The sequence below is a fragment of the Sceloporus undulatus genome, chromosome 3 (assembly GCF_019175285.1).
Source record: "Sceloporus undulatus isolate JIND9_A2432 ecotype Alabama chromosome 3, SceUnd_v1.1, whole genome shotgun sequence".
NCBI lineage: Eukaryota > Metazoa > Chordata > Lepidosauria > Squamata > Phrynosomatidae > Sceloporus > Sceloporus undulatus.
Window position 1 is genome coordinate 200,809,960 of NC_056524.1, and position 24,843 is coordinate 200,834,802.

Consider the following 24,843-nt stretch of genomic DNA (forward strand, 5'->3'; position numbering starts at 1 on the left):
ATGACACCCAAATAGTTTTCTCTATGTCTCCGACTGATGCAGTGACCGGGGATGGCGTCTCTCCTCTCGTGGCCTGTCTGGAGTCAGTAATGGGCTGGATGAGGAAAAACCGACTCAGTCTGAATCCAGAGAAAACGGAGGTGCCCGTGATAGGTTCCCCTGGCCCAGGGAAGGCAGCGGTTCCACCTGTCCTGAACGGGATCACGCTTCCCGTGAAGGACTCAGTACGCAGTCTGGGGGTGCTCCTTGACTTGTCGCTCCACCTTACATCTCAGGTGGATGCGACAGTCAGGAGCACCTGTTATCAGCTTCGGCTGATTCGCCAACTGCGTCCCTACCTGGGCCAGGGGGACCTTGAAACGGTGGTACATGTTCTGGTAACCTCTCGTTTGGACTTCTGCAATGCGCTCTACATGGGGCAACCCTTGTACCAAACCCGGAAGCTACAATTGGTGCAGAATATGGCAGCCAGGCTGGTTACTGGCATACCCAGAGCCAGCCATATAACACCTGTGCTCAAAAGTCTGCACTGGTTGCCTATACGCTTCCGGGCGCAATACAAGGTGTTGGTCATTACCTATAAAGCCCTAAATGGCTTGGGCCCAGGATACCTTAAGGACCGCCTCTCTCCATACAATCCGCCCCGCACACTCAGAACATCTGGGCAGCAGCTATTGAGGGTCCCGGGGGCAAGCTTAGCCTCCACCTCAAGGAGGACCTTTTCCATCTCCGCCCCAACCCTCTGGAACATGCTGCCCATAGAGCTCCGCTCGGCCACCTCCCTGGCCCAGTTTAAGAAGGAGCTCAAAACCTTCTTATTTTTATTAGCATTTCCGGACGCTGGTCCTGGTTAGCTTCCTCCTCTGGCAGCAGTGGTCGGCTGGCCAGAAATTGGTTTTTAATGTAATTTTAATGTCTATTGTGACTATTTTTACTGTTTTTATTGTACTGTACTGGTTTTATGTTGTACACCGCCCTGATCATGGGAAGGGCGGTATAAAAATAAAAATTTTATTATTATTATTATTAAAGGCAAACCCCCTTCTGAACAAATCTTGCCAAGAAATTTCTGTGTTAGTTTCACTTTAGGTTCACCATAAGTTGGATATTTACAAAGTAACAACAGAAGGTAATGGACACTAAACTAGAATTAATTGGCCTTACTGTTGCCACTGGTTAGGGGTATGAAAGAATGGAGTAGCTTTTACTCATTTGAAAGTTAGGTTGAATTAGTAAAATCCAGAAATGAACCAGTAATCATTTAGTGAAGTTGTGGAGAGGTGTGACTTGGACTTGGTCTTCCTGTAGCACACAGATGTGGCTGAAAAAGTCTCAGACTCAAACTCTAAAAGATCCACTTGCCCAAACCAGTAAACCCCTCTTCTCGTAACAGTGTCTTCTGGCTCACTAGCAGTGCTTATGAAAGTTACTTGTTTGAGTTACAACTTTCACAGTCCTATAGTCAGCATGTTGAGAGAGCCTGACACTTATATTCCAAAGGGAAGATCCTATATACTTTTAGCACAGTGGAAATATACACCAGCATAGTTACTCTGAATCCCATGGTTACACAAATGAGTGCACAGTGGGTGTCAAGACCTTGAGTTCAACCTGTCCTAGCCCACCAAGTCACCATTTGCAAGAGACTGCTGTGTGTGTGCGTGTGCGCGTGCACGCACACACATATATTTTTTTTGTTTGGAGAACAATTAGCTGCACAAGGAACTGGATATATACAGCTTCTGGGAGAGTGGAAGTGCACAATGATTATTACTCTAGTGTAGTGTCCTAAGAGGATTCCAATCATCTCCCAAATAATGTTACCAAGTTCTGTTCATTGACAAATGGAAGTTGGTTAATTTGCTGTTCTCTCAGCAATATTTGCCTATCTGTCTACTGGTGTTCATGTACAAACTGTTAAATATCTACACATTCTAAAGGTGCTCTGCATCAGAAAGCAGGATGAATTGTCTCAGACCATTTGCAAAGAACAAATCCTGGCTGTCCTTTGATCATTTGTTGGGAACAGCGGCACACCCTCCTTGACAGGGCCACTCCTCCCCTTCAGTGCTGCCAAACCGCTCTGCCAAGTGAGAGGGAAAGAGCCAGCGGGGGAAGAGGTGCTCCATCGGTTGTTCCTTTCTGCCCTTGGAGAAGCCATAGCTTTCCTGGGTTGTTTGAGGACTCTGCAGCTGGAGGAAAGACATGGAGTTACAAGTAAACCACAACTCTGGAAGCAGCCAAGGTCTGTCCTGAGCCAGCCCTGCTATATAAATGTCCCACAGTATTGACTAGTTTAAACAGCATGCAGGATGTTATGCTCAGTTTATCCAGGCAGGAAGCAGATCAGGGAAGTTTTGCAGGATTGAATGAGGTGTAGGTTTTAGATGGGTTTGTCTTTTAAAAATCAGAGTGTTCTGTTTGGCTGTACAAGTACAAAGTGTTCTTGTTTGGTAATGACGATCTGGTTAGCATTACCCAACTCACACATCAGGAAGGAAGGGAAGAAGGAATATTCTATAGGAGCAGTAACTGCTCTGTCATCTTCTGAGCATTTCATATGTCTTATTTCATGTCTTTTATGATGGTTGTGGGGGAGGAGAGAAATAGATAACTTGATCCATTTTCTTTGTGACTTAACTGGTGTTTCTGAAAAAGCATTTAATTTTTTAAAGCTACACTGAATTTGTATCAGAGGAGGAGAATGCATTAAGTGCTCATTTTATATATGGAGCAAGGTTTATTACTAAAGTGTTTTTGTAAATGGAGTAAAATACAGTGTTTGTATTAATCCTCTAATCAAAGCAATTAGCAAAGCAAAACAGTCTTTACACTCAGTATTAACTAGCAGTGAGTCACAGAGGGTATATTGACCCAGGAAACTGATCTTTTATTCAGGCCGTTATCCTGCAAATTAAGTGTGCTGCAGTAGAAAGTTCACTTCTCATGAATGCTTTTTAAAGATGTGGGAGAATTTTCCTATTAGAAGGATAAGTATGGAAAGGTCAGAAATGGAATGATTATGTCAGGATAAATGTTAACCCCAGGGATAAACTGTTCTTGGCTATAATAATTTCTTCACATATAATTTCTACACATAGTTTTGTGCACATTTGTGTTGGGCAGTTGGACAGGTTGCAAGTGTGTGAACAGGTGTCTCCGACTTGATTGCTTCCCTCTTTTGGCTCATAGATTTGAAACTGAATGCATGCTTGCATGTTTTTGCTTGTTAAAAGAAGTATGAACAACATCCTCATTACGAGTGGCAAAGTAAAGCTAGTTTGGAAAAAGCATTTGCTGATTAATTGTGTAATATAGAGATCTTTGCCAAGGTCTGAAAGAGACATGGAATAATGAGTTAAATAAAAAGGCCACTCTTCAAATAGAACTAGCTGAACCAGTATGGTGTTTTATCTCTTGTTTCAGAGCCTGCCCATGGGTTATATTAGTGACACGCACTGGGCTGGGCAATCCAGGTAGTGTCTTAAATTCTCTTTCCAATGCTATTTCTGATTAGGATTTGTCCATGACATTGGCTCGTTTTTTAGTGGAGTCTTCTGTTCTGTCTTCTCAATGAGATGGGAGCTGTGACGTCCATGTTTCATCACTCTTGGCAACCATTATTTCTTTATTGATATGTATTATTTCCAAAACACTTCAACTTTGTAGCTAGATGTTGTACAGGAAATGTACAAAAAGAAATGAACCTTGTCTGCAGGATTATAGTCTAACTGGGTGTGGACAGCATTCTTAATCTGGAGGGAAGGGCAGTTTTATGGTACTCTATGTTTAGCTCCCTCCTGTTTTCTTCTTGTGATGAATTTTTATTGAGATATTTAAATCAGTTCAAGAGCATATGTGTGTGAAATTCCAAGGTGGTCTGATATGCTTGATTAGTATGTGATTCCATTGCTTATAGGTCCCTGATAACTGTAGTTTTTAGGTCCAGAATTTGGTTGCCTTCACATTTAAGAATTTTCTTCTTGTGTATCGCCTTGGGATGGTATAAAAGAAAGATGGGGTAGTTTGGAATATAGCTTCCATGATGTGGTCCCCATGGTGGCTTGGGCTTCCTGGAGCTGAAATTCAAACCATGTGAAGGGCCAAAGGTTAGTCTCCTCCTAACAGAAAAGGTGGATGTGATAATCTAATCTTACCTCATGCCTGCTACATGTCCATTCTTTCTAGACAAGGTAGCTGTGATAATGCTTTTTGGAGTTATCTTTGAAAAGTTTCATTTGTGTAAACTTTATAACATTTCTTTGAGTGAGAAGGAGGATGTGTGTCTGCTACTTGTTATCAAGTTCAGCTGGCCAAGAATAATAATATGAAAGATTATATTTTTTTCTAGCGATAGAATTTAGAGACATAGCCATGTTAGCCTGGAATGTCAGTATGCAAGTCTATTGTAAGTTTATGGTACAATTTCTTTCACGTAGTTTTAAGGGTCCTACAAGATCCTCTTTCTGGGGATTAATTCTTTATCAATATGCCTGAAGGCCTAAAAACTTGTTGGGAAAACCTAACTTAAAAAAACTCAAACAAACCCCATGAATGTGAACTTGAAGTCACACTTGCTGAACTTCGTGTATAGAATCGGGAGAGATAATATGGGTTATCTTGGCCTGCATAGCTCTCACTGCATAGAAATATTCCCTAGCAGTGGGAAGCCTATGGCCCTCCAGATATTTGGCATTTCAGCTCATAGAAGCACCACCCAACATGGCCAGAATGATGGTAGTTGAAGTCCAAAATATTTAACTAGCCAAGAGTGCCCCACTCTTGCCCAAGAGCTAAACTATTTCTAGCAATCCCATCTTAAAAATGACCTGTGAAGGAGGGGTCAGAGCTTGATGTCAGAACCCATATATTGCATGCAGGAAACTCCAGATACAGTTAACGATTTTTTAAGTAAAAGGGATCAAGTAGCCATTTGTGGGCAAACATTAATTAAAGACCCTGAAAAACCACTGTTATTCAAACAAGTCAGTATTGGCCTGGATTGACAAGATGTTTTATTTGGCCCCTTTCTTTGTTTTCAAAGGATATTCTTCACCTTCCCTACATGAAGGTGCTCATTTTTCACCTGAAATCTTCTTTGATCCAATTGGTCCTCTTGAAACTGAAAGCTCAAAGAAACAGTTTCTTCTTCTCACAAAAAAGAAAGGTTTTCTTTTTGTGAGACTCTGTCACTGTGACAGATTTCAGTTTTCAGATTTAGGTCTTCATAACTGTCTAATTCTGCTGGGAGAGCATACAATTGGTGGGAAGTAATTTAAAGTGTGGGCAGGAGTGCAAAAATAGAATTGGTATATTCCATATTTATCACTTGGTTGACACATAGATACAATGCTTGTAGCTTGATACTGATTGAAAACATTGGCACTTGCAAAAGTATGTGTGTGTGTGTAATCACAGTATAAACAATTCTGATCTGAATAGCCTCTGTTTTTTTTAACACTGCTGTTCTGAAAAAGTGGGGCATTCTACAAATGTGTTTTGCAAATGCAGTAATATAGGGTGTTGGTTTAATACCTTGCTAAAACAAGTAAAACTTTATTCACTCCATTGTTGGCCAGGAGGCCAACTTGCATACCACATTCTTCCTTAGAGAAGTGGTTTCATCTGTACATAATATTAAATATTTTGGTTATGCGAGTGCAGAAGGCATATAGGTAAATGCCAGTGTATTATCACAGAGCTGACAAAAACTAGCTGGCACAGTCTTCTCCTGGGATTTCACCACCTGAAAATGCTTGTGAGAAAATGCTTGCTCTGAAAATACTCCACATGGGAATGTTTCTGCACTTGGCAAGTTTTCCTGTCAGGGCAATACCTTTTTCTATCATTTCATCTTCTGTAGAAGGAGATTTTGGCTGGACACTGATTTCAAACAGGCTATTGTCTCTGTGCTTTTGAAGGGAGTAATATCAAAAAGAATATCCTGCCACTCAGAAGCACTGTGGCCTTAAAACAGAGATAGTCCTCTATTGATAGTTGGTTTGAGTGTGCAGAGAAGCAAGAAACCATGGGAAGAATGAGGTGTAATGGGTAATATCTGACTTAGAGAGTGTGACTGGGTACTGTTGACTAGATAACTGAGGTCATCATGTATGAAGGCATTTTCTATTCTCTTGGGCTACATCTACACTGCAAAATTAATGCAGTTTGAGACCACTTTAATTTCCATGGCTCCATCCTATAGAATCCTAGGATTTGTAGTTTGTCATGGCACCAGAGCTCTGTGGCAGAGAAAAGTAAATATCTCACAAACCTACAAATCCTACAATTCCACAGCACTCAGCCATGACAGTTAAAGTGGTCTCAAACTGCATTAATTCTGCAATGTAGATGAAGCCTTAGAGAGGTTAATAGACTTCCACTCTCTCTCACTAAATTCCTGGTGCCTTCCATTGTATGTCAGTGGTTTGAAAACATTATAGTAGTTTTCAAAGAAGTAGCCATGTTAGTCCATTGCAAGAGACTTAACAAGGCCACTTCTTTGAAACTTCTGTTCTGCATCCCTCATCCAGACTTCTCAATATTTCAAAGAATATGCACTTACCTAGTAGTTCCCTTGGTCTCTGAATGTGGGGAAATAAATACTAGCATTGGCACAATGCACACTTATACTAAGGAGTTGCTTTTGCCTAATTTTCAGACAAGTTCAGAGATGGATAAACTGTGTCTAGTTTTAACGCTTCAGACTGTTGCTACATCCCCAAATCATTTCTGTCGTCCGCCTCCTGCAGTCTGAAGTGGTCAAAACTAGACAGTTTATCCATCTTTAAAGTTGTCTGAAAATTAGTATGTTGATCGAGTGAAGTTTAAAGAAGAGGGAAGGGCATATCTATATTTTTTTATTATGATGGTTGAAACTGGATAAATGTCATACATAATTCTGATGTGAATAGCAGCTAATTTTCAGAATTTGGGATAGTGATGGTAATTCCTACTGCCTAAGAAGGTTGGTGGTCACATGGAGCCACTTTACACCCCCTTCACCAAACCATTAGAGGCACTTCTAGACTTGTGCAATGAGTACTCAACACCTCATGTAGGAATCTACTATGTGAACTAGCAGGAGGAGGACACAATTATGCACAACTTTCACAGCTGTCACAACTTCTTTACCTGCCTTCTCACTTAATGGTTCATTGTGGCTGTTAGGTTTGCCTTTGAATTGCAATCTCTAGTTCTTGTGCTTGCTGGGAAAAATATTGACAGGAAAGGGAACACTTGTTGAATGGACAGAAGCATTGGTTTGTTTACAGTGTGTGTTATTTTGTTTTGTAGAGTTTACTCTTTCACAGCAAAAACATCCAGGTTCTGTGCTACTATGTTATTGAGTACCTTCAGGTTGTTTTTGATGTATGGTGACCCTAACATGAACCTATCACAGAGCTTTCTTGGCAAAATTTGTTCAGAGTGTGTGTGTGTGTGGGGGGGTACCTTTGCCTTCCTCTGAGACTATGGAGTTTATTGCATTTAGTTTAGAACAGCCCCTGAGTGTTCTTAAAGGGGCCATTCTGGGAACAGGAGCTGGCGGGGAACGCTGTATATCGCACAGCAAGAACGTCGCTGCCTAGCGTTCCCCTTCCGTTCTGGGAGCCTTCCATTCCGTTCTAGAGGACTGATTTTCGAGAACACTTTCTCAAGCATTCTCGAAAATCAGCCCTGGGGAACGCTCCCAGAACGGAAGGGGAACGCTCGGTGGCGGCATTCTCACTGTGCGATATACAGTGTTCCCCACCGGCTCCCGTTCCCAGAATGGCCCCTTTAAGAATGCTCAGGGGCCGTTCTAAACTAAATGCGATAAACTCCTGTGACTTGCCCAGGGTCATTCAGTGGGATTCCATGGCTAAGTGAGGATTCAAACCCTGGTCTCCGGAGCCATCGTCCAACACTCAAACCACTACACCATGCTGGCTGTCCTTTGCATCTGTATCCTAATACATTCATTCCTTTTTCTGTCATTCAGTACATATTCCTTTACCATATTTTACCCTTTGCAGGCCGCCAGCCTAGTCATTAATAGAAATTACATTGGTTCAAATGTACAGAACTTTATTTTGAATGTGCAAGTGCAGACTTTGACTTCATTTTAGGCAGAATTTTAAACTTCTTACTCCATGGGCCACAGTTACTCCATATTGAGCCATAGTTGGAGGAGATCCACTCAACCAATGGGGATTAAGTTAGTCTGGACCGAGCCCTACGTCTTCAGCTACTTCTGCCAGTATTTCAAAATTCCATGTTTCAGTGGTAAGAGACAATGGGGTCAAATTTATATTCTTCAGTCAAATAACATCTGATAAATCTCTTTGCCTCCCAGTTACCACAAACAACCAGGTTATTTCACAAAACTGACTAGACCATATAGTTGGCATCATCCCAAACCCTAGTTTGATAAAACATGCCTGCCATATAAGTTAGATTCTGTTACTGTAGGTTTACATCTGCCATATGCAGGGAAGGCTGGTGTGATTCCTCTCTGTGCTGCATCTACAGTGACAGAAAGGACTTTGGTTGCCTGTGCACACATAGGGGTGTGTGTGTGTGTGTTCATGTATGGCTGTAGTTATTTTTTTCTTTTTTCAGTTCACTGAATTAGGTTGAGAAGCAAATGTATTCCCTTTTATGTATTTTTCTCCGGGAACAAGACAGTTGATGTTTTCATTTTCAGACACTTGAATCTGTGAAAGCATATGCAAAATCTTTCTTTGTGCATGTGAAATGTCTGGCCTTGTTTTTTGCTTTTGATGATAAAGAGCAAGGGGGTGGGAAATCTGAAGTTGTTTTTTTTGCCTGTCAGTTGGATGACTTGGGGGAAAATAATGCAAGTACTTGGCATCAGCACAGAAAGGACGGCAAAAACAGTAAAGATTGGCTTGCAGCTTGTCCATAGTTAAAAGAAAAATGAGTAGAAGTTGCCAAGCCAGTTCCACAATGAAAATGTGTCCTGCTTGTACTTAGAGCACTAGGATTTTAACTGATAATTCATGTGGCGGCCTATGTTTATTTTAAACATTTCCCTTTAAAATACCAGTAAACTTGCAACAAGCTTCTTGCATTTTTTAAACTGGTAACATAAAAATACATTTTTCTTCTTAATTATAGGCTTGCTTTTCTGTTGTTCTTAGGCTAATATCCTACTGAATTGGAAAAACATGTTGATCAGTGTCAGTGGTGCAGCTAGTTAGTTTTAGATGGATTAGGAAACCTCTTGCCTCTGGGCCTAACTCAAACTGCAGAGGATCAGAATCCAGCCTGTGTAGCTTTCCACAAAGCCCATGGATGGAAGGACGAGCAAATTATAGGGAAGGGGAAGCAAGGATGAACTTGGATTCCTAGCCAAGATCTTGACCAAACAAGCTTCACCCAGTAGTTTGCCAAGAGCCCCAGTGACATCATGGATTGTGACCACATTCCTGATCTCAGGACATAGATATACAGTCAGCCCTCTATATCCATAGATTCTTTATTCATGGATTCAACCATCCATGTCTTGAAAATAGTCAAAGAAATATAAATTTCAAAAGGCAAATCTTGATTTTGTTATTTTATATAAGCGCCACCATTTTACTACCCCATTTGATTTAATGGGACTTGAGCATCCACAGATTTTGGTGATAATAATAATAATAATAGGATTTATTTATATGCTGCCCAATCACTGGGAATCCGGGTGGCTTACAACAGAGGAGATAATAGACGGTTCCCTGCCCTCAGGCTTACAATCTAAAAAGACACGACACAAAAGGAGAAGGGAATGGTGAGGTGAGGAGGGGATCAGGTCCAGCATTCTTCTCTCCCTCTGAGGCCTGGACCAAGAGAGATGGACTGGAGGGAGGGCTCTACTTCTTCAGGCTAGCCTCGATGGAGCTGAGCCAGCCTATTCTCTCCCTCATAGGCTGAAAGATGACAGTTATGGAGGGAGGAGCTTCTTTCTTCAGGCTAACCCTGATGGAGCTGGGCCAGCCTATTCTCTCCATCACAGGCCGAAGAATGACAGTTATGGAGGGAGGAGCCTCTTTCTTCAGGCTAGCCCTGATGGAGCTGGACCAGCCTACTCTCTCCCTCATAGGCCGAAAGATGACAGTTATGGAGGGAGGAGCCTCTTTCTTCAGGCTAGCCCTGATGGAGCTGGGCCAGCCTATTCTCTCCCTTATAGGCAGAAGGATGACAGTTATGGAGGGAGGGCGCTCTTTCTTCAGGCTAGCCCTGATGGAGCTGGCCCAGCCTATTTTCTCTATGGGGGATCCTGGAACCAGACTCCAACACATACCAAGGACCCACTGTATCCTGACATCATTTCCCTGTGCATGGATGCAAGGTAAAAGTAACCCAACCCCCAACCCATGCCAAAATGTTTCCTCACCACACTTTTAATTTGTGAAGCCTGTAACAAACCTTTTATTTCTCCCACACAGACCCATACCATGCATTATAATTTCTTCTATATTCCTGCTATGCTAGAAGACAACACCAGATAATCAGTTGTGCTAAAATAAAATGAAGACTGAGCATCTACAGTTTTGCATTTTAAACTTATTGAAATAATTGAAATAATCATCATAATGAATGCAGAAATAAAATAGCATTTTAGTTCTGGTACCCATGTACCACATTTGTTTGGAATTTGGTTCTAGTACCACATTTCCTTGGAAATAAGTTTTCTTTGTTGTTGTAGAAAATAGCAAGTTGTGGGGCAAAACTAAATAAGTTTCTGTAACCATGTATATGGTCACCCTTAATTAAAAATGGACCCCAATTTTAATATTGTAGGCCTGTTTGCCACAGCCTCCACCATACCACTCTGAAAGTCCTTTGGGACAAGGTCCTGTAGGCCTTTTCTGCTTCAGTGATCACTTCCTGAATACACACACACACACACACACGTACGTTTGTGTGTATGTGTGTTTTTATTTGCCATCAAATTGGCTTCCTTTAAATGAGAAACCTACAAGTTTGTGGTCAACAGCTATTTTTTGGTCTTGGAAACTCAGGGCTGTGACTTCCATGATTGAGCCTATCCACCCATAATGCAGTCTTCCACTTTTCCTGCTGTCTTCTACTTTATTAAGTGTTATTGTCTTTTCTAATGAGTCATGTCTTCTCATGATGTCTCCAAAGTATGACAGTCTCGTCTTAATCATCTTGGCTTCTAGGGAGAGTTCAGGCTTGATTTGCTTCGGGACCTGTTTATTTGTCTTTTTATCAGTATCTACAGAACTCTCCTCCAGCACTGCATTTCAGATCAGTTGATTTTCTTCCTACTGACTTTATTCACTGTCCAGTTTTCACAATTATACACAGACATTGGAAATATAATAGGATGGACAATCCTGACTTTGGTATTTCATGATATAGCTTGACACATTGGGATCTTGCCTGCTTCCTTCATAGCCGCCTTTCCAAATCTTAGTCCTCTTCTGATTTATTTGTACTACACTCTCCATTCTGATTTATGACTGAGGCAAGCTATGGAGAATCTTTAACTATTTCAGTGTGTTTTTAGGCAAGCCTTCCCAATGAAGAACACATCAGTATCTCTTGATAATAAAAGCAGAGAGGGGAGAAAATCTGAAGTTGGCTTTTTCTCTGTCAGTTGGATGACTTGGGGGAAAATAATGCAAGTACTTGACATCAGTTCAGAAAGGTAATGGTAAAGATTGGCTTGCAGTTTGTGACAATGCTTTATGGAGTTAACTTGGACACACTTTATAACATTCCGTTGAGTGAGAAGGAGGACATGTTTCTGCTACTGGTTATCAAGTCCAGCTGACTTACTGAGAGAGAATTTTGACAAATTATACTTTTTCTGGGGAATAATTCTTTATCAATATGCCTGAAAGTCTAAAAGTGCTTGGAAACAGAAGACACTCCTTATCAAGCTAGTTTAATCCAGTTTTGTCTATTCTGTTGGGCAATAGTTGTCAGGCAGAAGCATTTAGCATTATCTTCTCCCTGAAATGCTTTAACAGGGATGGAGCCTGGAAACATCCATATGCAACATTTATGTATATGGCTAGCTAATATCCTGGAGGAAAGGAACAAAATTCAAGTTGGGGCCTGGGGCAAAACTAAAAAAGAATTAATGTAAAGTATTGTGTCCAGGTGGGAAAATTGAAATGCTCAAATGTTGGATGGGTGACACCTGGATTGATAGTAGTACATGCAAAAATGATCTAGGGGTCTTAGGGGAGCACATGCTAATCATGAATCAACAAATTCTGAGCTGCATCAATAGGAATACAGTTGGCCCTTTGTATCCACAATAGTTCTGTCCTGGACCACCACCACCCCACCCTTGTGGATGGCAAATTTCTCAGGACCTCAAGTCCTATTCTCCTCTGTGGTGTGTGACATGTGCGTGACCACATTGATGTCAACAACAGGGCAGAGCCATCCACTGATGCTCCAATTCACAGATGGCAAGCCCACAGAAAGAAAGAGCTGCTGTATAGTGTACATATCAAGGGAAGTAAGTAATGCCACTCTATTCTGCTTTAGTCAGTTCTCACATGGAATACTGTGGCCAATTAGCTTTTGAGCAGAGTACAACATGTTGGTTATTGCTTTTAAAGCCTGATTTGAGCCCAGGTTACCTACAGGATTTTCTTCTCCTGTACAATTTGCCCTGTACACACAGGTCCTCTAAAAAAAGGTTTGCTCCAACCAACCAGGATGAAAGTGGCAACTGTTTCCCAGAAGACCTTTTCCTCAGCTGTCTCCAGACTGTGGAATGACCTGGCAGAAGAGATACAATAGCAGAAATTGCTGGCAGCATTTAAAACAACTTTAAAGACACATCTCTTCTGGCAAGCTTACCCAGTCAATTTTAAATCATTACTTTTTAATTAGTATATTGTAAAGAATGTATTATAGGAGTGTATTTTAATGATCTTATAGTATTGTATTTTAACTGTTGGTTTTATGTGCTTTCTTTATAAATTGTGTTTTGTATCCTGCCTTGAGTCTTGAGGAGAGGCGGGAAAGAAATAAAATTTATTGTTCTTGTTACCACAGCTTCTTTCTTTCTTTCTTTCTTTCTTTCTTTCTTTCTTTCATGCCTCACAGCCTATAAGGGCTCCTGAGGAAATGAACAAATAAAACCAATACAAAGATAAAATCAGTTTTTAAAACACATTAAAGCTTCACTTTATAAGCTCCTAAAAGCTGTCTAAAAACAACCTTAGAACCCAGTTTTGAAATAGTTAAAACAGCAATTTCAAGCATTTTAATATGTTCCACAGGTCCTCCCCTGGCAATCATATATTTATGTCTTTCATATTAGTTCCCTGAACCCACTAAATTACTGTTCTTATCCCGAGGATACAATCTACAAAACTTTCAGCAGAATTCCAGGGACACACTCATCTTCCTGTCATTTTGGGGTATAAAATAGCTTCCATGCAAAGTTAGTTTAAATAACAAAAGATTAACTCTGTTGTGCTTTGTAAAACTGGTAGAGGCTATATAACTAGTTTCTGATGAGAGGCTGTCATCTTCTTATGCCTTTACAGACTAGCAATCACTCAGTATGCTAAAATATGGCACTCCTGCAGGTAATGAGCTCATTCCAACAAATGTTTTCACAGAAAATGATAGCATGGTATTTTCCTGCTGTGGGCAAAAATGAGAGTGACTTTTCTGACTTCAGTGATAAGAGTGAGTTTTGCAACATTTGCAAAAACGTAACTGACAATTAGGTTCCCACTAGATGTAAAGATAAAGAGTTCCACACTCACACTATACTTTTTCTGAATGTGATTAATATCACAACAAGTAAGTTCATCTGATTGGCAAGCTTGTTGACTTTTTTTCTCTTATTCTACTCTGAATAGTTAATCCTTTCCCTACCCAACTTTCTTCCCCTGCTTCCACAGTTGTTGAAACTTTACAGCACCTATAATCAATCACCTCATCTGTTAGAGCAAAAGTATCCTGAGGTTACTGGTAGGCATCGAATGTGACAATTAGATGTGAAGCAGATTCATATCTGTTTCCTTTCATTTTCCTTTTGAACACATGCTTGTCTCTTCAACTCAAAGCAGAGTAAATTAGTCTGGATTGTAAACTCAGTATGAATGTTCCACAGTTCTTGAGTACCTCAGCTTCTACCTATCTTGAGTAGCCTACCTTTTCCCAGTCTTCATAATTAGAAATCAAAATTTGAAAAGGTGTGTTTGTTTTTGGAGATGAGTTGGAAGGTCCCAGCTAATCTCAGTAGAGCTTCTAGTGATCCATGAGTGCAGTTTTGATGAGTTGATTAGAGTCATATAATCCTCCTTCATATTTATTTCCTAAATATATGAATTTACTGCCACTCTATGGCCAGTACTTGAATGGAACAGAGATTTCTTTCTTTTCCAGCTGGAACATGTTCAGGCTATCACTTGAAATGATTCTTCATAAAACACCTTTTCCCTTGCCAACTCATTCCTTCAAGACTCTCACTCTGTGGCCTTCTCATATTGATATATATTCAGATATATATTACAGTATTCCTCACTGTGCCAGTTATTTGATTACGGGAACTTTGATGTAAGCATTCAAAAAGATACAGCAATGCATAAATCAAAATGTCTTTAGAGACTAAAGGTATGTGCTATTTACTTAATTCAAATACTTTCATAGCTATTTTCTGTTGAAAAAGTCTCTATTACAATTGATAATAAGAATAACTATAAAAGGGAAACAAGTTTAAATGTATAGTTTTAAACAAGACAAGACAATGGCATAACCAGCAGCAATGGAATAAACAGTAAAGCAACCTATATAGTGGCGTGAGCAATAAAGCCAATGTTTAATGTTCCATTATTTTTGGTTGTCCCCGGTAGTCAAATGAAATCTTATGGTCACCAGGAGCCTGACCTTTCCATGGTTCTTGCCTTTCACTGTACCTTAACAACAGATGAACCACCCCCCAGCCTCTCTTCAAATTTCAAAGCTAAGAAGGGATAGGGATCACCACACAATTGTGATGGGAAATATTGGCCTTTTTCTGCTGCTCCAAACATGTGGAAAAAACTTGGGTGGGCTTGCTTATTTATTTATTTATTTGTTTGTATCCTGCTCTTTTCCCAGGACTGGGACTCAGAGCGGCTTCACAGTTAAAAAAAAATTGGTACAATAAAAATAAAAAGTACACTGAAAAGAATTTTTAAACTAGTCAGCATTGAACATCACAGCCCTCCTTATAGTAATTCCCTAAATGTGTGAACAGTTAGGTCTTCATCGCCGGCGGTAAGGCCATCCAAGGAGGACCGTTCTGATCACCCTGGCAGGGAGTTCCAGATCTAGGGTCAGCCACTGAGAAGGCCCTCTCTCGTGCCCCCACCACCAACGTGCTGTGAAGATGTTTGGGACAGAAGAGGGCTTCCCAAGAGGATCATAGGCCCATTACAAATGGGCGTAATAGTAAGGACTGGTCCGTACTAGGGTTAGAAAGGGGGCGTCACGTCTTGACTCCCCTAACCCTAGTATGGACCCAGTCCGTACAAAATAGCAGCGCCTTTCCACATGGGGCCGCCATTACGATGTCACCACCGGCCGCCTCCAAATGAGGTGCCGCAGTTGTGACGTTGTTGTTCGCGCACAAGGGCGCTAGAGCGCCCTTTCCGGGCCTAGAAGGAGCTCCAAAACGGAGCTCCTTCACAGATTTGCATCGCTGGCGCAGCCTTTTAACAGCGTCAGCGATGCAAAGGGAGAAAGGGCCGAGCAGCCCCTTTCTCCTCCCCCAGCCGCCGCTGGGTGTCCTTGGGGCATGAAGCCCCAAGGACACCCTTCCAGGCTGTGGGGAAGCGGCCTTTTGCCACTTCCCGCGGCCTGGAAAGTGGCGGATGGGCCTCAGGCTGCCGTTGTGGAGCTGAGGCCCCGATACAGGGGGAAAGGGCCGGTTACAGGCCGCCCCAAACGGGCGGTCTGTAACTTACCTTAAGTCCAGACTTACCAGATGATAGGGTCCTACTTTGTTATGGCCTTTGTGGGAACTGAAAATGTGAAATGTGGGTTAAAAGCATTGGATTTTAATAAAAAATAAAAGGCTTTGACCTGCTTTTGGGGAAGGTGGTAGGAAAGAAGTGCTTTCAGATCTGTTTGGACAATAGATGTTTCAAATACAAGACAGCATCACTGACAAGCCCTTTTCCTTCATTGTCGGTGTATGGTCTTCAAGTTGCATGCCATTTTACGGCAATCTGATTAATTTCATAGGGTTTTCTCCCAGCTGGCATTGCTAATCTCTGGTGAGCATGATTGGAGAAGGGCCCGAAAGCAGAATGTAAGGAATGAGAGCCTCAGATAATGTGGTACACAAAAAGCAATGCACAGTGCACTGTAAATTGTTGTGTACTTTTCTTTTAATCACAGGAAGAACGATACTGTATTTCTATAATGCTTTAGTAATAACACTGAAAGGTCACTGGCTTCCATGGTTTTAGACGTTATTCAGTCAAAACTGAATAAACTTAAAATATGTTCCAAATAGTCATCAGTAAATGATGTATTTGAGAAGTTTTCGTGGTCACCATCAAAGAGAAAGAAACAGAGATAAAGCAGTAGGAGACGACTGAAGTTTACCCCAGTGTAAAGCAGTTGCCAAACACTATTACTAAAAATTTAGTGCAATGTATGAGCAACCTAAATGCTCTTGACAGCTTAACAAGGCTGAAGTTTAGTGAAACGAAAAGACAAACTATCTGTTGGAGCAACTTTGCTCTAATTACACATTTGTACTTTGTATTCTCATCTATGGTCATTAGGAACAGCATTTATCAGTATCTTAAGAGTTGTATCTACAATGTCTGAAGAATGAGTATCCGCAGAGACAAGTGTAAAGAGCAACAGAAATCTGCCTGGGCAAAACATCTAATGAGATTGAGGAGTCCAAATCGGGTGGTGCACAGTGTGATTGATATAATCCTTATTTTTCTTCCAGTCTATCATTATTGGTGTCAGAACCCGTGTCTAACCTGGAATGCTTTACTACAGCTGTCCTAATTTCTTTGGTAGTCTGTTCAGCAGAATGCCATTACCCTAGGTGGGCTTTTTTCATCATGTAGACCTGCTTAGTTATAGGCCAGTCAAACAGCATTCTTTTCTTCCTGGTTGCTTTTATATTTGTGCTTGCAACCTTGATACCTTCTGACACACTGAATAAAATTCACTTGCATATTTCTCTCCTATGATCTAATTAGCAGAACATTTACTGAAAAAACACTGTGTTTTCATGTATTGCTAAATGTGGCACTGTGCTTTAGAGAATTTAAGTAAATTTGGACCCTTTGTTTGGCCTATGACTAATTCTTCTTTCCCTTGCTAAAGAAATGGCCAAGCTAATCAGTGGTGGTGTTACTTATGCAAGGTTGGGGGCGAGATATTCAAGAAATGCCAAGTGGATTCTGAGGTGGGAAGCTTGGTCTTGCATGAATAATTTTAGTTTGCTCATTCAGCAGGTACAAGTTCAGTTTCAGGTATCTGCTAATATTTCTGGTACTGCTTTGCCAGTTTGGAAAATATGTAATATTTATTTACTTATTTATTTTGCATAATGGGCATTCCGTCTGGCCAGCTAACAACACTGCCTGTGGTCTTTGAAAACTATGTTTGTTGTTTGTTTGTTTTAAAAAGAAATAATGAGTGTATTTATTTTTTAATGAGAAATGCTGTTTAACTTACTGTGTCTCATTATGTGGCAGCCATGACTGTTCTATATGATATGGCAGCATGCCAGCACTGATTCGGTAAATACCTGAAAATAAGAAAATGCTGTCTATGTATATATGCTTTCAAGTCTTTGTCAACTCATGGTGTATCCCATGGATTTCATAGGTTTTCTTAGGGGTTGTCTAGGCAATTAAAATACTCCCATTCTTTTCAAATAGAATGCAATTTCTCCACATATGATCAGTTGAATTCGTCCTTTTGAAGGGGGAAGGAGGCAAAAAAACTCTTCGAACCGGCAGAAAAGGAATCATGATTTTACCAGAGCATCCATAAGGATGTGCATTATCTAATGTGTGGCCATCTGTCACATGGTTGCACATTTTTGGGCAGAGAAAGAACGAGATGTGAATTTGCACAGGAAAGTGAAGACAATTAAGCATTGATGTGAATGGGCAAAGATCCACAGAAATTCACATAATACACTACATATAGACTATCCCTTAGGCAAGAAATACTCAAAGGTGGTTTTGCTAGTTTCTTCAGTTCAAATACAGCCTAGCACCTGGCATTTTTGGCAGTCTCCACCCAAGTACTAACCAGGGCTGATCCTGCTTAGATTCCAAGATCAGACAGGAGTTGGTGCCTGAAAGCAATTAAGGCCTAGAAAATGATGCATGTCTAATGATCTCATTATTCTCCTAGTGAACAGGAGATGAATTGGGCGAGTTGCTTTTGCTAGGAAATTGACAAAATAGTGATGCTACAAAAATCAGTACTGATTAAGGGAAAGTTCACTTTTTACATTTTAAAAAAATAATTGCATGTTTTCTTTAATCTGCAGAGGAACAAAATGGAAGGGTGGGGAAAGCTGTTCCAGATTTATTTTTGGTTGAGAGCATGAGAGCTCAGCAGCAGACAAACTGATGGGAGTGTACGTTTACAAGGGGCGAGTCAGCTCTTTTGTTTCCTGGCACTCGGATTGAAAGCTTATTTTTATCGATCTTTTATGCCGAGAAAATGGTACAATAGGCTTCTGTAGCACACGTACACCCAGGAGATAGAATAAGGCAGGGGTTCAAGACTTTGCCACATTATCATCTGCCTTGACTAAGACAAGAAGAAACCTTTTTCCACTCCTCCCTTGCATGGCGTCTAATCATTCCATCTGGCTGCCCCAGAGGTACAAAACTAGGGTGAAGGTGGACCTGTGGACTTGATTGTTTGGTGGACAGTAACTTCCCCCTCCCTGATGATTGCCATCTTGAGCAGAACGAATTGGAATTCAGTACTTGTAAGACCAACATGTTCCCTACCCCTGACATAGATGGAGAGCATATAAGACATCTTCTGGTACCATATCAATCTTCTTAAAAGGGGAGCAGCGATCTCATTTGAGAACACAGTGAAGTGATGAATATGTGTAAATCAGTAAACTAAACTTTGCAACTGAAGAAAGACTTGAACGTGGGAAGGAATGGGCGGGGTTGGGGTTAGACCCAATTTACACTGGGTTCTTCTTTGGTACAAACCAGCAACTCTGCATGGTTCTGCATCTCTAACACATGAATACTTTTCACTGAACACCTCAGGTGCTACTTTGTATGGCAAAGGTGGAACATAGACTTTTATTAATAAATACAGTAGTCATACATATCCATGGATTCTTTGTCTATGGATCAACCACCCATGGTTTGAAAATACTCAAAAATATATTCTAAAAAGTGAACCTTGATTTTGCCATTTTATAGAAGAGACACCATTTTACTATGACATTGTATTCATGGGACTGAGCATCCATAAATTTGTCGGATCCATGGGTTTATGTAACCAAATCCAGTGGATACCAAGGCCAACTGTAATAATAGCAACCTCAGTAAGGTCAAATACAATGAAGAGATGCAGTACATAGTATTATATAGGCCATTAAAGAATATCTGAAGTACTTTGTATATATCATCTTGGCAACCATTATGAGGTAGGTCAGTATTATTATAATAATTATAAATATTATCAAACTTTAATTTTTTGTGGGTTTTTTGGGCCATGTGGTCATGTTCTAGAAGAGTTTCTTCCTGACGTTTTGCCAGCATCTGTGGCTGGCATCTTCAGAGAATGGCTTATTAAACTTTATTTGTATAGCACTGTAGATGTGTATTAGTTGTGTTGCTATGTTGTATATGAAGAAGATAGAGGTTCAAAGATATTGCCTTGTCTAAGGGCTTTTACTGAGTTCATAGATAAGATTTGAATCAGGACAATTCTCCTCACCCTCTTAGGCACTGAAATCTAGCACTATTATAAAATGGTCCCTTGATATCTGCTGAGTTTTGGTTCCAGGATGCACTGTTGATGCCAAAATCTGTGGATACTCAAGTCACATTACGGTAAGTACAATGATTTAGTAAAATGCTGTCTCTTATGCAAAATGGTAGAATCAAGATTTACTTTTTGGAATTACTATTTTTTAAAAATATTTTCAAATCACAGTTAATTGAACCTGTGGATAAAGAATCCATGGATATGGAGAGCTGGCTGTATCACTGCTATATCACTGCTAAGAGACAATAGCAACAAAAGGGTAATGCTTTCCTTCTACTTGATGACTGTACTGTGCCTTCCTTCTGCCTACCCTATAGAAGTTGTGGAAACCTGACTGTCTGCACTTAAAGCAGAAGCTGGCCTTTGGGAAGAAATGATGATTAGAAAGAGCATCAGAAGTAGCAGCTGAACTTTACTTGAATTAGTAGTGATGTGTGTCACTGATTTTTATTTTGCACCACTGGAGATTGATGATGTATTTTATTCAAAGACTATGGTAAAGATAACAAAGGACAGCGAAAGACCTTTTCCACTGACAAGTGCTGAATTAATTGTAGTTGTTTTATACACCCCAGTGTGCCTCTAGTGAATATGCAGAATGAAGGGAAGTAGACTTGTTGCTGGGTAGGAAACAGAAATCACTTTGGGCATGTCCATGTCATTGAGACATTTGGTAGTCAGGGTGCTACTGTTCCCCAGCCAGTTCTTTTTGATTCTTCTTACCAGTGATGTATTCAAGTCTTTTGCTCCAAGCCTCAAGTTGAATGTCAAGTCCTTGTAAGATACTTTCAAGTTGTGTCTTAAGTTGAGTCTCAAATCTGGGAGCCAATTTTAGAGGGAAAAAAGGAGGAGGTGGTGGTGATATGTGTGTGTGTGGGGGTAGGGTTTAATTAAGTAGAAAATCAAAAATATGTGCAGAAAGTTAGGTTAAAAACTGAATTATTATAGACTATTTATTATACTTCCATTTTAGAAAAATGAGATCAACTCAGAAGCTTATCCTTGCTGTGCATTAGAGGAGCCTTCTAAAGGTTGTCCTAGGAGCAGCAGGCAAGACAAGCAGTGGGCACAGGCTGCTGAGTAGACATGAACTCTTCCCTCAAGTCCAGAGTGCAGGGCACTTTTCTCAAAGGAGAACAGCAAATGTATTAGGCAGTGGGATTGAAGCAGAAGTTTGGATCTATTCAGCAGCCTGTCCCCACTGCACATAGGAGAAGCTTTCTAAAGCTTTTACAAGGAGCAGGAGGCAACTTGTCCTCAAAGAGCAGGACACATTTCTCAGAGGGGAACAGCAAATGTGTTAGAGTTAGACAATGGTTTGAGGAAGGGGTCTACAGGAAATGGGCTTTCTGTACAGCAAATGTAAAATACCACTTCCATCATATGAGAAGTAAGCAAGAAGCAGTGAGATGGAAGCATTGCCCAAAACGGGGTTTTGTGCCATGATGATGAATTCGTCTAATAATCCCATTGATTATCTCCCCCGTTTTAATCTGTTTTAGTATATATTTTATATTTTGTATTCAGTATGTATTTTACCCTGTGTACTATTTTATTAGATCTGTTCTTATTTAATTTTATGCGTGTTTTATTTGATTTTTAGGTGCTTAACTTCCTAGTTAACTTTTATGAGTTCAAGGAATGACTATGGTCAGTTGACTAATCAATAAAACTCATTGTTGTTGCTCAAAAGGAGAAAATAATTTCCCATTCTGTAACATTTCTGGATAAAGTTAGGTCAGCAAGTCAGTTGCTAAAAATATACAATTTGTGAATTGAATCAAATCAGTGCATCATTTATTGCTGAGGAGAGCCCAAGTCCAGTCATTGAAGCAACTTGAGTCTGACTTGAGTTTGAGCCATTCAACTCATATCTACATCACTGCTTCTTACTCTCAGTCTCCAAGATTAAATGCAGCTGTATTAGATGATGTAGAAAGAACTCTTTTAAGGCTGCAAAATAAAATACTTATTAAGGAGGGATAGTGCAATCCTATTTCAAATATGCGCTGGCTGTAGGAATATGCAGAAGCTTCTTTTGCTGGAAGAAAGGCCTTTCTGCATGTTGATCTCAGTTGTTTGCTGACAAAGTAACTAGCCAGCAGAATTGCTCTGCTGACTAAGATCTGCTGGCAGAAGAGCCAAAAAGCTGAAAGAAAATGGGAAAGGTAAGGGAATAGACAAGTTATACCATATCCAGAGCTCTGATGCTACCCAGCCTGTGATGCTAGCTCTAGGTCCAGGAATACTGACTCACCAGGAGGTCTGGGAGATCAACTTGGTGTTAGCAGTAATTAATCTGTATAAGCTCCTTAAAGTTATGTTATAAATCTATGGGAATTTAAGCATCTTTGCTGGTGTATTATTTTCTGAGACATAAATTGTAAAATTTATTTTCTTTTTATTTTATTAAAATACCCTCCCCCCTCTTTTTTTTTATCTTGAACTATGAGGGCAGTGTACAATATAAAAAAATTAAAACACTTCCAGATCAAAATTGTAAATAAGAAGCAAGATTAAAAAAAAACATAGTAAACAAGGCAAGAGTTAAAACAACTTAAAAAGCTATAACAATTTAAAAGCACAAAGCAAATCAGTCACCAAAGGGTTTAATTTTAAAAAGGACCATGTTTTGTATTGGTATTGGAAAGAAATTAACACTGGTGCTGGTTGGATCTTCAAGAGAGGACATTCCACATTCCACAGTGCAGCAGCATAACCATGCAGGCTTTCTTTCATGTTCCCCCCACTCCATATTGTCCCCACTGGTAGGACATAGAGGACATTTCCCATCCAGCTTTTGACACATAGGGGTGGGAGAATGTAGCACTGTGGAGAGAGAGAAAACATATAAGAAGACTTATATAGGTGGTGGTAACAGGATTATGCCCTGCCTGTACAGGTATATGTCAGTTAATGATATGTTCTTGAGCATTACTTCTTTAACAGAAAGTTTGGTAACAGAAGCAAAAATGAGTATGAAACGAACAGAGATAGGTTCCTGCACTGCAAAAAAGAAATTCAACATGTTTCAACAAACTTTTTTTAAATCAGAAACTAACAATATGCTTGTGCGAAATGAGAGCCAGCATGGCCTAGTAGTTTGGGTTTTGGACTAGTACTTTGGAGACCTGAGTTCAAATCCCTGCTCGGCCATGGAAACCCACTGGGTGATCCTGGGCAAGACATATCCTCTCATCCTCAGCGGAGGTAATGGTAAACCTCCTCTGAAGAAATCTTGCCAAGAAAACCCCATGATACATTCACCTTAGGGTTGCCGGAAATCAGAAACCACTTGAAGGCACACAGCAGCAGCAGCAACTAGTGTACACCATCTCTTAAACTGGTGGCCCACAAAACACAACTAAAACAGAATAAGTGAATATAAATTACAGACATGACCTAAGGATCCTGTTCATTCTTTTGTAATCTGAATATAGTGATGTGTTCACTGTGGTGTCAAAAATTCAAACAGAAAATGCTGTCTGTTGCTATATTTTATTGTGGAAAAGTAAATCGCTGAAATATAAAACCATTGTTATATTGTGTATGGCTATGCTCTTAAATAAAGGACACCTGACTAATTTATTACCGTTTAAAAAAACAGCAACACCCGCTTCTCTCTTTCCTAAGGCTTGGCAGCTGTTTGTGGAAATAGGAGAGACAGCATTATCAGCAGCACAATTAAACAACAAAACTTAGCAGAGTAAATTCTCCCAGTGACCCACTTTGATCAGGAGACAGGGAGGCCCTGCCAGCAAGCAGAGTGAGGCTGCTACCTCAGGCAGTGGAATTTGGATACCATGAAAGAGCAGCAAATTGTTAATTAATTTGCTGTAATTATTTTTACTGAAAGGGATGGGGTGTGCTGCTTTGAGATTTTCTTCTTCCAGCATGAACATAGCTAGACTGGGTTTGAGAAGTTGCCTGTTGACAAGGCAATTCCATTAATTTCATAGCATTTTTTAAAGGAAGTAATATTCAGAGGTGGTTTTGGAATATAGCCTGCAGTGCTAGATATTCATTGAAGTTCTCCCATCCAAGTACATACCAGGGTTGACCCTCTTAGCTTCCAAGATCAGACAGGATCTAGTGCCTTTAAGATATTTAGGCCGCTATACACCTTGATATTACTAGAAATGGGTCGTGGGAGTGGTGCCATTTGTTGCAGTGTCTCAGGCAACAGTCTTTTCTTCGGTCATCACTAGTACTGTATAGCACTTGCTGCTTCTACACATTCTGAGTCTAGCCTTGAGAATTAAAGGCCTTTTTCAATTAAATTACAGCAGTAGACACAAAGTATGTGAACCTGAATGACAGACTGCTTGCACATCTTTCCAGCTTTCAACATCTCAGTTCCTGATGATTGTCACTGTCTCAGTTTGTTTTAACCAAACTTTGATTAATAATCTTCAATGTAATTGAAATCCACAGAGTAATAACTTGTTCCTTTGCTCTTTGAGATCAAGTCTGCATTTGATCTTTCATCCGTAAAGACAGGAAGTAATTTTCATGTCAGTGAATGAGGAAACACCTAAATGCACAAGGACAGACACAGACCAGAGGCTCATCACCACATCTCATTAGCCAGCCATTTCTTGGGCTTTTGGCTCATGGAAAGGGATTGCCTTATTCTACTTCACATTAATCTCCTTTCTTCAAACAGTTGAAAAGGGCATGTCAAGTCAACCAGATGAAGAGAGCTGAGCAGCATAAAAGTAATGATTTTAATTAGATCTTTCCCCCCTTGCCTTTTTTCTGTTGAACCTCTACCACCTTGAAAAGAGATTAGGTTTTTTCCCTCCCATCAGGAGGATTTGAGAATAGCTCTGTGACCAAACTGATTAGTGC

At 40.3% G+C, this 24,843-nt stretch overlaps 1 protein-coding gene across 1 annotated transcript in view; it reads left to right on the top strand.

Annotated features, from left to right (window-relative positions):
• The first annotated feature begins 2,092 nt into the window (after window positions 1-2,092).
• ABLIM1 (actin binding LIM protein 1) overlaps window positions 2,093-24,843 on the top strand; it is a 243,386-nt gene continuing 220,635 nt past the window's right edge. Inside the window, exon 1 of the mRNA XM_042456481.1 lies at window positions 2,093-2,245. Coding sequence (XP_042312415.1) covers window positions 2,206-2,245 — 40 coding nt within the window. The 5' untranslated portion in view covers window positions 2,093-2,205. The remainder of the gene's footprint in view (window positions 2,246-24,843) is intronic.